The sequence below is a fragment of the Lynx canadensis genome, chromosome E3, assembly GCF_007474595.2.
Source record: "Lynx canadensis isolate LIC74 chromosome E3, mLynCan4.pri.v2, whole genome shotgun sequence".
NCBI classification, from domain to species: domain Eukaryota; kingdom Metazoa; phylum Chordata; class Mammalia; order Carnivora; family Felidae; genus Lynx; species Lynx canadensis.
The window spans coordinates 12,447,140-12,460,984 of NC_044318.1; the positions used below are offsets into that span (position 1 = coordinate 12,447,140).

General features: G+C 44.7%; 1 protein-coding gene across 5 annotated transcripts in view; it reads left to right on the forward strand.

The window, feature by feature from the left end:
* The window catches only part of BFAR (bifunctional apoptosis regulator), a 33,025-nt gene that overhangs the window by 13,937 nt on the left and 5,243 nt on the right, over positions 1–13,845 (forward strand). For 4 of the 5 annotated variants that reach the window (XM_030300068.2, XM_030300067.2, XM_030300071.1 and 1 more), the window contains exons 3-6: positions 1,188–1,392; positions 2,438–2,607; positions 5,284–5,428; positions 13,533–13,706. In XM_030300068.2, the coding sequence (XP_030155928.1) occupies positions 1,188–1,392; positions 2,438–2,607; positions 5,284–5,428; positions 13,533–13,706 (694 nt within the window). Of the gene's footprint in view, positions 1–782; positions 890–1,187; positions 1,393–2,437; positions 2,608–5,283; positions 5,429–13,532; positions 13,707–13,845 lie in introns of those variants that run through there. The other variant, XM_030300072.1, reaches the window with a different exon arrangement.

A 13,845-nucleotide genomic window follows, 5' to 3' on the forward strand; every position in this document is an offset into this window, starting at 1 on the left:
ATTTTCATAATCTTTGATAAACTGTTCCAGTTTTCACATCGGTAGAGATGGTCTCCCGTGTATAGCTTCACACAACAAATGGCAAGACCTTTCAGAGAGAGGGTTCCTTTCTGCTTGCATGCATATTGCACCTGTCACGTCTTCGAGCCTAAAGTCCTTGCTTTTCTTCTGTTACCTTCCTGATACTAACAGAGTACCAGAAAGTTCCCTGAAAACGTTAACCTAACATTCTCTTTTTCATGGGAGATACATTGACAAGCGCTTTGCTCTCACCTCTCAGCCTGGGGTACCTGCAGATTGATCTTAAATTGAAGGAAGGTTCTCTGATTATGTGTAATTGAAAACGAAGACAGCTCCACTTGTTTTCTGGAATTAATGTTGAATAACATCAGCAATACCTAGATAACCTTCATTTGTTTATATTCTTTTTAAAAAATGAGAGTGCTTACTGATAAAGATCCCTTTGCCCTCCCCCTCCCCATCTTACACCACGTCCTTCCTTTTCCCCAGAGTCATTTCAGTCATGCCTCTGTTGTGATTTCCTTCAGAATTTTAACGATACTTTTGTACCTATGTGTGCCAGCAGGAAATGCAAGTATTTCCTCACATCAGTGGTGTACTATCTGTAAGGCTCCACAGTTTTGTTTTGTTTTTTAATTTTTTTTAATGTTTATTTATTTTTGAGAGACAGAGTGCATGCGGGGGAGAGGCAGAGAGAAAGAGAATCCGAAGCAGGCTTCAGGCTCCAGGCTCCTAGCTGTCAGCACAGAGCCTGACGTGGGGCTCGAACCCATGAACCGTGAGATCATGGCCTGAGCCGAAATCCGAGCGCTCAAGCGACTGAGCCACCCTGGCGACCCCATCGTTTATTATTTCCGCTCAACAATATGTATGTCTTAAATTTATCCATCTCGATACAAATGATATCCAGTAAATTCATTTTTAAAACTTTGTAACATTCCATTGTGTGAATAGACCATAATTTAACTGTTTCTCTAACAGTGGACACATCGGTTGTTTCCAGTCGTTTTTGGTGTTACCAACCCGGCCATAGTCAGTCTTGACCATTGTTCTAAAGTGCCTGTATGTTGTTAAATATTGACTGTTAGTTTTATTTTAGCCTCTAAACATCCTAAGCGTATTTAGTCAAACAACTGTCACGTGGTTTTTTTTCCTATTCTTCATAGGGATGCCATTGAAAAATTATTTCCTGATGCCATTAGAATGCGATTTGAGGACATTCAGCAGAATAATGACATAATCCAGAGTCTTGCAGCCTTTCACAAATACGGGAATGATCAGGCTCCTTTGGCTACCAACACAGGCCGAGTGAATGCACAGAGAGGTGGGGGATTCTTTTCCGGAGTGCTCACCGCTTTAACTGGTGTGGCAGTAAGTGTACCGCTATGTTTCTCTGCCCCCTGACCCACTCCCAGTTTTCACTGACATCACTTCTGTGGAAATTGATAGCTTACCTGTATGTGGTCGTTCACTGCACGCATTTGACATCCGCTGGGTCGGATGATTCTTCAGGGAAGCTGTGTACTCAAGTAGGCAGTGTAATATTCAGGGCCCAGTTCTTCTTAGCTTCGTTCCATTCATCCTCTTCCTCACCCCTGCAATAGTCACCGTGATTATTCCCATCCCATTTGTCCATTTCTATTATTTTGGTTTTAATGTAAGCTCTATCCCCAGCATGGGGCTTGAACTCACAACCCCGAGATCAGGAGTCGCATGTTATACCGACTGAGCCAGCCAGGTGCCCGTTATTCCCATTTTAGAGGTGAGGGAACAGATGCAGGAAGGTGTGAGAACTGGAATCCGAGACCGTGTCTACCTGGGTGGTTGAGTCTTGAGCATAGCCCTTTACTAACATCTCACATGGAGACTGTTTTATTCTCGGTTCCCTGGTACGAAAATTTATTATTATTATTTTAATGTTTATTTATTTTTGAGAGAGAAAGACACACACACACACACACACAGACTGAAGCAGGCTCCAGACTCTGAGCTGTCAGCACAGAGCCTGATGTGAGGCTCGAACCCATGGGCCACGAGATCACGGCCTGAGCTGAAGTCAGACACTTAACTTAACACCCGGGCGCCCCATGCTACACAAATTTAAAGGTTACAAATTTTCCAGTAGAAAAGGCACATGAGGCAGTTATGCTGGCCAGGATGTTGGGGCCCAGGGTGCTGCGCTCCCAGATGCTCTACGCCGAGTCCTGTTCCCATCTCTGTTCCCTCACGGCCCCACAACCAGCAGAGACAGGGGCCCACCTGGAGTTCTCCTCCGCAACTCTCGGTGCCAGTGGTTCATTGTACCGCCTCAGCGTCATTCCCGTCAAGCTCAGCCTTCCCTTCCCTGCCCCACACTCGTGAGAAGCTGGCTTCTCTGACCTTTCTGTGTCTTAAGGCCTCTGTCCCTTGTCCCCAGGTGGTCCTCCTCGTGTATCACTGGAGCAGCAGGGAATCTGAGCACGACCTCCTGGTCCACAAGGCTGTGGCCAAATGGACAGCAGAAGAAGTGGTCCTCTGGCTGGAGCAGCTGGGCCCTTGGGCCTCTCTCTACAGAGACCGGTTTTTATCTGAAAGAGTGAATGGAAGGTGAGACGCTGGCTCTTCTGACGTGTCATTGACCTTTTTGTAAGCTGCTTTACTGAGTCATAACCCACATACTATGAAATTCACCCATTGAAAGTGTCCAATCCATGTTGTTTAATGTATCCACAGACATGTGCAGCCATCACCACAGTCTAGTGTTAGGACATTTTCATCACCCCAAAAAGAAAGCTCTTACCCTCCCCGCTTTGGTGTTCATGCCCCCTCCCTCATCCCCAGGCGACCACCATTCTCCTTCTGGCTCCGTGGATTTGCCTGTTAGAGTAATCCCTGTAAACGGAATCCTTTAGCGTCTGGCCTTTTCACCTTGCAGAGCATTTTCAAGGTTTATCCAAGTTGTCACGTGGGTCATTGCTTCCTTCGTCTTTTTTTTTTAGTGTTTATTTTTGAGACAGAGAGAGAGAGAGAGAGAGACCGAGCGAGAGAGGGGCAGAGAGAGAGAAGGAGACACAGAATCCGAAGCAGACTCCAGGCTCTGAGCTGTCAGCACAGAGCCTGACGTGGGGCTCCAACCCACAAACCTCAGGATCATGACCTGAGCCAAAGTCAGACACTTAACTGACTGAGCCACCCAGGCACCCCTAATGCTTCCTTCATCTTTATGGCTGAGCAGTATTCCCACTTGTGGCTACACTGCACTTGAGTACCCGTCCTTCAGTCGTTCAGGTTGCTCCGTTTGGGGGCTCTCACGAACAGAGCTGTTCTGATCCTTTGCATGTGGGTTTTTGTGTAACCCTGTGCTTCCGAGGGCCCATGCATGTCTGCCCGAGTGCCGTTGCTGGGGCCTGAAGTCACCTTCTGTATTTCCCTTCTTGAGGAAACGTCACACCGCTCCCCAGAGCAGCCGAACCATTTTATGTGACTGGCATTTTGTGTGTTGCTTCTGAATTAGAAAAGAACCATGTATTTTTTAGTTATTTTAAAATAACATAGGACTGTAGGGTATGGAAGTGAAATACCCTCATAATTCTACTCTTCAGAGAAAACCACTGTTAGCATGTTTCTGGACATCTTTCTGGATTTTCTTCCACGTTTATACAGAGATACACATAAGTGTATATTATTTGTTTAAACTGGAAATACAACTGTATTAAACAGATCTGTGATTATAGGTACATATACGTATACATATGTACGTACGTATGTGTGTGTACTAGAGTCTCTTTAGTTGATCTCACCAAGGCACGTCTGGGCTATTTCCTTTTTCCTATCCCAGGCAATTCCAAGCAATGTTGTAGCAAATGCCCTGATACAACGAATTCCAGGATGGAATTGCCAGGCTATGGGCAGGCCTGCCTCTGCCCATCAGCATGTCCCCATGCCCCCTTCCAGAACACTGTCCATCTTTCTTGGGCTCTTTCCTTCCTTGGAGGGACTGTGTAGGGAGAGTATAGTGTGCCACGCAGTGCTGAGAACGGCCACTCCTGCTAATCTACTTGTTTCAGATGCACCATCCAGGCCCCTGCCTGCCCACCTCACACCCCAGTCACATTTTCCCCCCGAACTGAACTTTCAACTCTTAACTCTCCTTTGGGAAAGCCACACGCTCCCAGTTGAGTTGTCTGCTTTTTGTAAGAATTGGCGCCTCCCCCGAATTGTGGTTAAAAACATTTTTGTTGTCTACCTGGCTGATACATCTTTGCCTCATTGCCTTCCTTCCAGAAGATGGATTCCTAGAACTGGAATTTCCACGTCAAAGGAAATAAACCTTTATAACTTTGATCATTGTTTCCAAATCACCCACGAGAGGACATCAGTTCACATCCCTCCCCCAGTGGTTGTGTGCCTGCTGGGTCTCCGCTTGCTGGTGCACAGGGGTGGTTTTAACGATTGGCTCTTGTGGAGGCGGAGTCATATTTTCCAATGGAAGGGACCAGATAAGGGATCTACAAATATTTTTATTAAATTACGACCCCAAAACAGCTACTTTTTTTTTTTCTATTTATTTACTTATTTATTTAGAGACAGCGTGATCGGGAGACAGACAGAGAGAGGGGGAGAGAGGGAGAATCCCAGGCAGTCTCTGCACCATCAGCACAGAGCCCGATGCCGGGCCTGAACTCATGAAATGTGAGATTGGGCCCTGAGCCAAAACCAAGAGTCGGACATTTGGCCGACTGAGCCACTCAGGCGCACCCCCACCCCCACCCCAGAACAGCTCCTGTTCGAGTCATCACATTTTATTGGATTTCTTTCCAATTTTTTTCTATATGTTATAGAAATATATATAATTTTATATAGAACATTATATTCTATGTAAAATATATACTACATTTTTCTTTGCAAAAGAGAGTACCCTGGGAGAACTCAGCTGCTTAGCTGAAAGATCAGAAGTTAGGAGCAAAACAGACCGGGGTGTGCCTCGGCCGAGCCCCTCTATTCCTCCAAACCATTTTGTCATGCACGTAATGCTCATAATTCCACCTACTCTGCAGAATTGTTAAACGGATTGGTGACGGTTTGTGGAAGTACTTTCAGAGAGTCACTAACAATTAACAAGCATTCAGTAGTTTGCTGTTATTACTGTTACTTCATATACCAGGTATCTTGCCTTACCGGAAGCCCGAAGTATTTGTGTTGATAGGATGGAACCCTGGGTGTGAAGAGTTGGCTTCCGGTGTATAATCTCACAAGAAATCTACTGCTCCCCTCCCCCCACAGGTTGCTTTTAACTCTGACAGAGGAAGAATTTTCAAGGGCGCCATATAACATAGAAAACAGCAGCCACAGAAGAGCCATCCTCCTGGAACTGGAGCGTGTCAAAGCACTGGGGGTGAAGCCCCCCCAGAATCTCTGGGAATATAAGGTGAGCTCTTTGTTTATTTATTTTTAATTGAAAAAAGTAGAGCGAACAGCCCATCCGTCATCTCCATGCCCGCTGCTTAGGAAAACCGCAGACACAACTGAAGCCCCCGGCTCCCCACCCTCTCTAGCGGAACCATGCTCCCGCAGCTGAGCCAGGCGCCCTTCCTGGGCGCATTTCCCTCCTTGGACTACGGGTCTGTACACACAGGCGCTAGGAGCCCTCAGCCTGAACGTGAGAGGCATGAACTGAGCATGTCCTTCTGCAAGTAGCTTTGAGCTTTGACCTCTCTGGCTCCAGTTCACGCATTTTCTCTTTTGAGCGTATCTTAGTTCGTGCATTTTCCTGTCCATGCACATGGAGGTTGTTGCCCTTAGAAACAGTGCCGCTGTGGAAATTCTTGGAGAGTTCTTATGCTTTATGGTTATATACTGAAGCAGGGGATTAGTAGTTCACAGGTAATAGGCATCTTCAGCTTTATGAGGTATTGATAAATTATTCTTTGCTCTGACGGCACCAGCTGATTTCTCCTTCACGAAGATTTAGCAAATGCTGTGCTATAAAATGAATATTTTTTTAATTATAAGATACCTGGAATGTGCCGACATGGCAAATTTCTGCATTTGCATGGAGAAAAGTAATTACACATAACCAATAAGTTCACGGGAGAAAACGCTCACTCATAATTAAAGACATGTAAACTGAAACAACCAGATGGCATCGTTTTCACCCATGTTACTGTCAAGGATGAGAGAGCATTACGATACGAAGAAAAAGACACTCGTGGGTGTGGTGGGTGCTAAATTGGCGCAGTCTCCTTGGAGAGCAGTTTGTCAATAAGTGTTCAAATTCAAACCGCACCTGCCCTGTGATCTGCCGTTTCACTTCTTTGCACCTGGAACACAGGCGGCATGGTGGGGGGTGGGGGGGCGGTCAAGGTGAAGAGCAGGGCTAGGCGCCTGACTGCCTGGGCTGCTCGCTGGGCTTCTCCAGGACACGCTGGCTATGGGACACCAGCAGGCACCCGGGCCTTGTGTGCCTGTCTCCTCCTCGGTAAATGACTTCACAGAGTGACAGTCGCAGTGAGAGCTGAACTTTGAGCCCCAAAACGTCATTAAACAAGACGTTCACTGCAGCGTCGTTGGTAACAGCAGCACAAAGAAACCAAGCGAAGTGCCTGTCACCAGGACAGGTTCCATAAATTGGGCCCACCCAACCGTGGATCCACTGCAGAAGGTGGTGACGCTGGTGTGCTAATAAGGAACGATGCCCACGTTGTATTGTTAACTGAAAGTAGGGAAAAGCACATTGGAAAATCCACACGTGTACGTATCTGTATGTTGTCATATGCACAGAATGTGTCTGGAAGGATACGCAGACTGTTACAGTATTTTCCTCTACGGATTGAGACTTGGATGGAAGAGAGAATTTTATGTGTCACTTAACACATTTCTGTGCCATTTAGAAAACATTGTGTTTACTGTGTACACGTATTATCTTAAAACCAAAAAAAACATTAGTTTCAGAAATTTTGACGAATGGGCTCGGAGGTCCTTAGGTAGAAGGTTTGTTGTTTTTTGTGTTATCGCTGTTATTTGTTTAATTTTGGAAAATCCCTGCTTTTATCATAAATTACCCATTTTGTTTATGCAGTAAACTCTGGGCTTTTTGTAGCCAATATTAGCCCTCTGGTAGGTTTTTAGTGTCTGGCAGAACATTCGTGGGGCACACATCCAGCGATGACCCTCTATTTAAAAAACATAAAAGTAATCTTAGCATTAACCAGAGCAAACGGGCACGTGATTCCGCACCCAGTGTGAAAGCAGGCAGAATCTTATCAGTGGGCTCCTTTGGCTCTTCTGTGCCACCAGCCCCTCCCTGAGGTGGCCATTTGACAATTAGGCAACTAGCCAAAAGGCCGAGAGGTGTGTGATAAGATTCCTCCAACCCTAGTGCCTGGTGCAATTCCCGTTCTCATTAGACGGGAAAGAGACCGCTCCCCATTGAAGTGCCGCCCAGTAACCACCTTACTGGGTGGTTGGTTTTCCTCCGTATCTGATAGGAAATAGCCAAGCACTCACCTCCTCAGCACCCACCCTGACGCCAGACCTACAAATCCATAACCTGGTCTTCTCCCTTTCTCTTGTACTAACCATGATGTGGTTGGACACACGAAGACTTTATTTCTGGGACCGGTGCTCCGGGAGAGCTTGCATATTCAGCAAGAGCAGGATTGCCCCCAGGGCGATGATAGGCGTGGAATGCACAAGTCTTCCCTAATACAGGAGTTGCGGCCCCCTCTAAAAGACCACAGTACATAAACAGTTTTATAGTATATCTGTGGTATTAACATTTCATGGGGGCAGGATTATGGGGAAAAACAAAAAGTTTTTAACAGATTTCTTAAGGGCTGATTTAAAAAAAAACAGGTTGGGAAACACTTTTGATAAAGAACTACCCCCATTTCTATTTCTCATCTAAGTTAGGAGGCAAAGATATCTTTAGAAGTTAGGTTTTTGAGGGGGACACCTGGGTGGCTCAGTCGGTTAAGCGCCTGACTTCAGCTCAGGTCGTGATCTCACTGTTCTTGAGTTCGAGCCCTGCGTCGGGCTCTGTGTTGACAGCTCATGACCTGGAGTCTTTTTCAGATTCTGTGTCTCTCTCTCTCTCTGCCCCTCCCCCACTCATGTGCGCACGCATGCTCTCTCTCTCTGTCGCAAAAATAAACATTAAAAAAAATTTTTTTAAGTTACATATATTTTTTTTTAATTTCAAACACACACAATAACAGGATAAGAGTACGAAACTACCATGTACCCTTACCAGCTATAACAACTTATGGCCATGTTCATTTCAGTGATAACCTCCACCTCCCGCCCCTGACTATTTTGAAAATCTAAGATATCTTATTTTCCCATAGGTAAGTATTTCATTGGGAATCTCTAGAAAGTAAAGACTCTTTTAAAGACAAAACTGAATTCTCTGATATCAGGTAACTTGTCGGTATTCAAATAGACCACATCTTTTCTTCTTCCAGTTGACGTGTTCCAAACAAGGTCTGCATTTGGTTATTATGTGTCTTAAGTCTCTTTTACTGTCTGGATTCTCCCTCCCTTTTTTTGTCACCCTGCATTTATTTGTTGACGAAACCAGGTCATTTTGTCCCGTAGTTTGCCCACATCTTAAATTTTGCTCATTGTCCCTCTGCGGTGTCCCCTGACAGGCTCCTCTGTCACCAGACACGTAATGTGTCCTGTACATCCCATAATTCAGTAGGGAAATCTAGAGGCTTGCATTGGTTTAGGTATTTTGACAAGACTGCTTCATAGCTGGTGGCATCTTCTCCCATTAGGAGGCTCAGCATGGCTAATTGTCTCTCTCTCTCTCTGATGGTAGCAGCCACCATGATCGTTCATCCTTTGCCTGCAAAATGGTGATTCTGTAATTCTGTCACTTCCTCATGTGTTAGCTAAGTACGTCTAAAAAAGTTAAATTAAATTTAAAAAAAAAAGGAAAATTTCACTCAGCAACCATTTTGATTACCCTAAGCACAGTTTATACAGAAAGGTCAGTTAAATGCTCGATTCTTTCCCTTTATTTACCAGTTTCATAATAATGATTTGGTTCTCTGTTACCTAGATAGGGAACCAGTTTCTTTCTTTAGGATCATCATTAACTAAGGATTTTAACGTTCTTGATATGTTTGAGTACCTTTTAGTAATTACTCTAATTGATGCTCAGATTGTCCCATATTTTTGGAGTATAAGTCTCCTGAAATTATTTTGCGTTCTTTTTTTTTAAGATTTATTTTTTTAGCATTTGTTTGTTTTTTGAGAGAGAGAGAGCAAGCGAGCGCACAACAAGGGAGCGGCAGAGAGAAAGGGACAGAGGATCTGAAACAGGCTCTGTGCTGAGAGCAGAGAGCCCAGTGCAGGGCTCGAACTCATGCCCCACGAGATGGTGACCTAAGCTGAAGACAGATGCTTAACCGACTGAGCCACCCAGATGCCCCTGAGCTTTATTTTGAGAGAGAGAGAGAGAGTAGGGGGATGGGGTGGGGAATGGGGGTGGGGGGAGAGAGAGAGAGAGAGAGAAAGAGAGAGAGAGAGAAAGAATTCCAGACAGGCTCCACACTGAGTGTGGAGCCCCATGCAGGGCTCGATCCCACGTGGGGATCGATCCCACGGCCCTGAGATTGTGACCTGAGCTGAAATCAGGGTTGACGCTCAACTGACTGAGCCACCCAGGCACCCCTTGAGTCTATTTTTAAAATTTAACATTTGAATTGAGGTATAATGTACTTGCCCATGAGTCCTTTTGACATGACCTCAAAAGTCTGATATTTTTTTTTTTTTTTTTTTAATTTTTTTTTCAACGTTTATTTATTTTTGGGACAGAGAGAGACAGAGCATGAACGGGGGAGGGGCAGAGAGAGAGGGAGACACAGAATTGGAAACAGGCTCCAGGCTCTGAGCCATCAGCCCAGAGCCCGACGCGGGGCTCGAACTCACGGACTGCGAGATCGTGACCTGGCTGAAGTCGGATGCTCAACCGACTGCGCCACCCAGGCGCCCCAAAAGTCTGATACTTTTTAAGTTTTTATTTAAATTCCAGTTAACATACAGTGTAATATTAGTTTCAGGAGTACAATACTTGTGATTCAACATCTCCATACAACACTTGATACTCAAGATAAGTATGCTCCTTAGTCCCCATCACCTGTTTCATGCACACACACAGACGCGCGCGCACACACACACACACACACCCGTAACCATCAGTTTGTTCTCTGCAGTTAAGAGTCTGTTTCGTAGTTGGCATCTCTCTCCCTACCCCCATTTGCTCGGTTGGTTTTTTTCCTTCAGTATGAGTGAAATCGTACGGCATTTTGTCTTTCTCTGACTGACTTGTTCGTTCAGCATAACACTCTCTAGTTCAATTTACGTCACTGCAAATGGCAAGATTTCATTCTTTTTTACAGCTAAGTGTTATTCCATTGTATATACGCATCACATCTTCTTTATCCATTCATCAATCAGTGGACACTTAGGTTGTTTCCATAATTTGTAGGTCATGCTGCTATAAGCATTGGGGTGCAGGTATCCCTTCAAATTAGTATTTTTGTATTCTTTGGGTAAATACCTAGTAGTGCAATTGCTGGATTGTAGGTTGGGTAGTTCTGTTTTTAAGGAACTTTTCTTTTTGAGGAACCTCCATACTGTTTTCCAGAGTGGCTGCACCAGTTTGCATTCCCACCAGCAGTGCGAGAGGGTTGCTTTTTCTCCACATCCTTGTCAACACCTGTTGCTCCCTGTGTTGTTGGGTTAGCCATTCTGACAGGTGTGAGGTGGTATCTCATTGTAGTTTTGATTTACATGTTCCTGATGGTGAATGATGTTGAGCATCTTTTCATGGGTCTGTTGGCCATCTGTATTTCTTCTTTGGAAAATGTCTGTTCAAGACTTCTGCCCAATTTTTAATTGGATTGTTCGTTTTTTGCATCTTGAGGGTTTTTTTGTTTTTGTTTTTGTCTTCTGTGTTTTGTTTGTTTTCAGAGTGAGCTAGCACATCAGCAGGGGGGAGGGCGGCAGAGGGGGAGAGAGAGTCTTAACCAGGCTCCACACCCAGCACAGGGCCCACTGACTGAGAGGTCATGACCTGAGCCAAAATCAAGAGTCAGACACTTAACCAACTGAGCCACCCATGTGCCCCTGGGTGTTGAGTTTTATAAGTTTTTTATACACTTTGGATACTAACCCTTTATCAGATATGTCATTTGCAAATATCTTCCCCCATTCTATAGGCTGCCTTTTAGTTTTGTTGATGGTTTCCTTCACTTTGCAGAAGCTTTTTATTTTGATGTACTCCCAATAGTTCATTTTTTATTTTGTTTCCCGTGCCTTCAGGAGATATATCTAGAAAAAGTTGCTATGGCTGATGTCAGAGAAGTTACTGTCGGTGTTCTCTTCTAGGATTTTTATGGCTTCGGGTCTCACATTTAGGTCTTGAGTCCATTTTGAATTTATTTTTGTGTATGGTGTAAGAAAGTGGTCCATTTTCATTCTTTTGCGTGTTGCTATCCAGATACTTTCTTTCCTTATGTGACAGGATGTTCAGGTTATTCTTGTACCTTTTCTATCCCAGACCTGAAATCAGCCATTTCATAGGTTGGGCCTTTTTAAAAAACCTTTTTGCTATAGAATTTCAGGTGCATGCAGAAATAGAAGAGTATACACCTGTCCAGCTTCAGTGAGTATTGACTAGTGGCCATTCTTATTTTTACACACCCCTCCACCCACTCTTACACACCCCACACACCCTCAATGCATGGGGTTATATTAAAGCATAGCCAAGCATCATATTATTTCACCCTGAAATACTTGAGTGTAAATCTCTGAAGAGAAGGACTCTTTTCTTAACATTTAACAGTAAGCCATTAATAGCATCAAATAAGTTGAATGTGTTTTAACAGTTTCATTGAGCTGCAGTTAACATACACATATTTCAAATGTATAATTTGATAAGTTTCTGTAAATTCCAGTATAATTAAAGTACATTGTTATGTTAGCTTCAGTGATCGTGATTCAACGATTCTGTGCATTACTCGGGACTCATCAAGATAAGTGTACTCTTTAATCCCCATCCTGCTTCCCCCCCCCCCCCCCCGCCCACCCCCCGCCTCTGGTCACCATTAGTTCTCTGCAGTTAGGAGTCTGGGTTGTCTCTTTTTTTCTTCGTTTGTTTGTTTTGTTTCTTAAATTCTGCATATGAGTGAGATCATTGGTATTTGTCTTTCTCTGTGTGACTTAATTTCACTTAACACAATACCCTGGAGGTCCATCATATTGTTGCAAATGGCAAAATCTAATTCTTTTTTATGGCTGAGTAATATTCCATGGTGTGTATATACACCACATCATCTTTCCGCATTCAGCAGTTTGGTAAGTTTGGACATATTGCACACACCTGTGAAATCATCACCACAATCAGGCTAACGAACATACTCATCTGTCCCCAAAGCCACCTCCTGCCCCTCTGTGAGCCCTGCTCCCCACCCCTCCCCATCAAATAAAGTACGCGGTGCTAATGTGGAAAACTGGTTCCGTTTTCTCTTTCTCTTGAGCATCTTGTTATGTGCTTATTTTATTGTATCTTCCTTGGTGAAGTGGCCATTCATATCTTTTGGCCATTTTATCTGATGCTTAGTAGCACCAAGTAAACAGAATCGTCTGAAGTTACTTTTACAATCAGGAAAAACATAAATACACGTTCTTTGTAGCAAAATTGACCAAAGTGATGAAAATGAAAATAAATGGCCCATAATCCCACCTGAGAGCCAGACGTGGCTAACGTTGCATTTTGCTCTGTCGTCTTCTTAGACAGTTTTTTTGTGCGTAGTTTAATTGTGCTTTAGTTTATGTATTCGTTCCACAAATCTTTATATCTGTTGTGAGCCAGGTGCTGCTCTAAGAAGGGTCACGAAAGAGGCCTGGTTTGTATGGGGCTGACACCGGAGAGATCGGATTGCCACATGTCTTGGAATCCTTTTTTCACCTAACACTGTAACAAGAGCAGCATCCAAAAATGCCCATGTTCACTTTTCAACGGGCTGCGTGAACTCTGTGCTGAACATCCGCTGTAACTTCATTACTGAGGTCCCAGATTTCACTTTTTCTCTCTTACGGTGTAGCACGAAACATTTTGTGCATAAAGCCTTCTGTATTTCTGATTTCCTTTTAAGCGGTGCCCCCTAATACATTGGTTAAATTGAACATTTTGAAGACTCTTTGATACATTTTACAAAATTGTTTTCCAAAAAAGTTGGGTTTTACTAGCAGCGCCTGGGAGTGTATGTCTCAGCACCCCCCTACCTCCCCCACACGCACACACCAAAGCCATGGAGAAGGATTGGGTCTTCATTAAATAGAGCCCGACAGATTGATTCCTTGGCCTCTTCTTGCCACCCATTCATTCATCCATTCATTCACTGTGCAAACCACACACAGAAAAGCTGAAGGCAAAGGGCGTGAGACTGTGGAGGGAGCATGGGTGGGGAGCTGGCTGCCGTGGTTGTGATGTGACCCCACGCTCGCCTTGTCCTCTGCAGGCGGTGAACCCCGGCAGGTCCCTGTTCCTGCTGTATGCCCTCAAGAGCTCCCCGAGACTTGGTCTGCTATACCTCTACCTATTTGACTACACAGACACCTTCCTGCCCTTCATCCACACCATCTGCCCCCTGCAGGAAGACAGTTCTGGGGAGGACATCATCACCAAGCTTCTGGTAGGTCTGCACAGTGCCTTGAATGGCACTCCTCGGTGCCGTATGGAATTGGAGACGGGGCTGTAGCTGTCACAGAAGAGCCAACGACGCCCAGCCTTCATTTGTTTTTTGCAAGGAGAGCCCCTCCAAAAGAAAATCA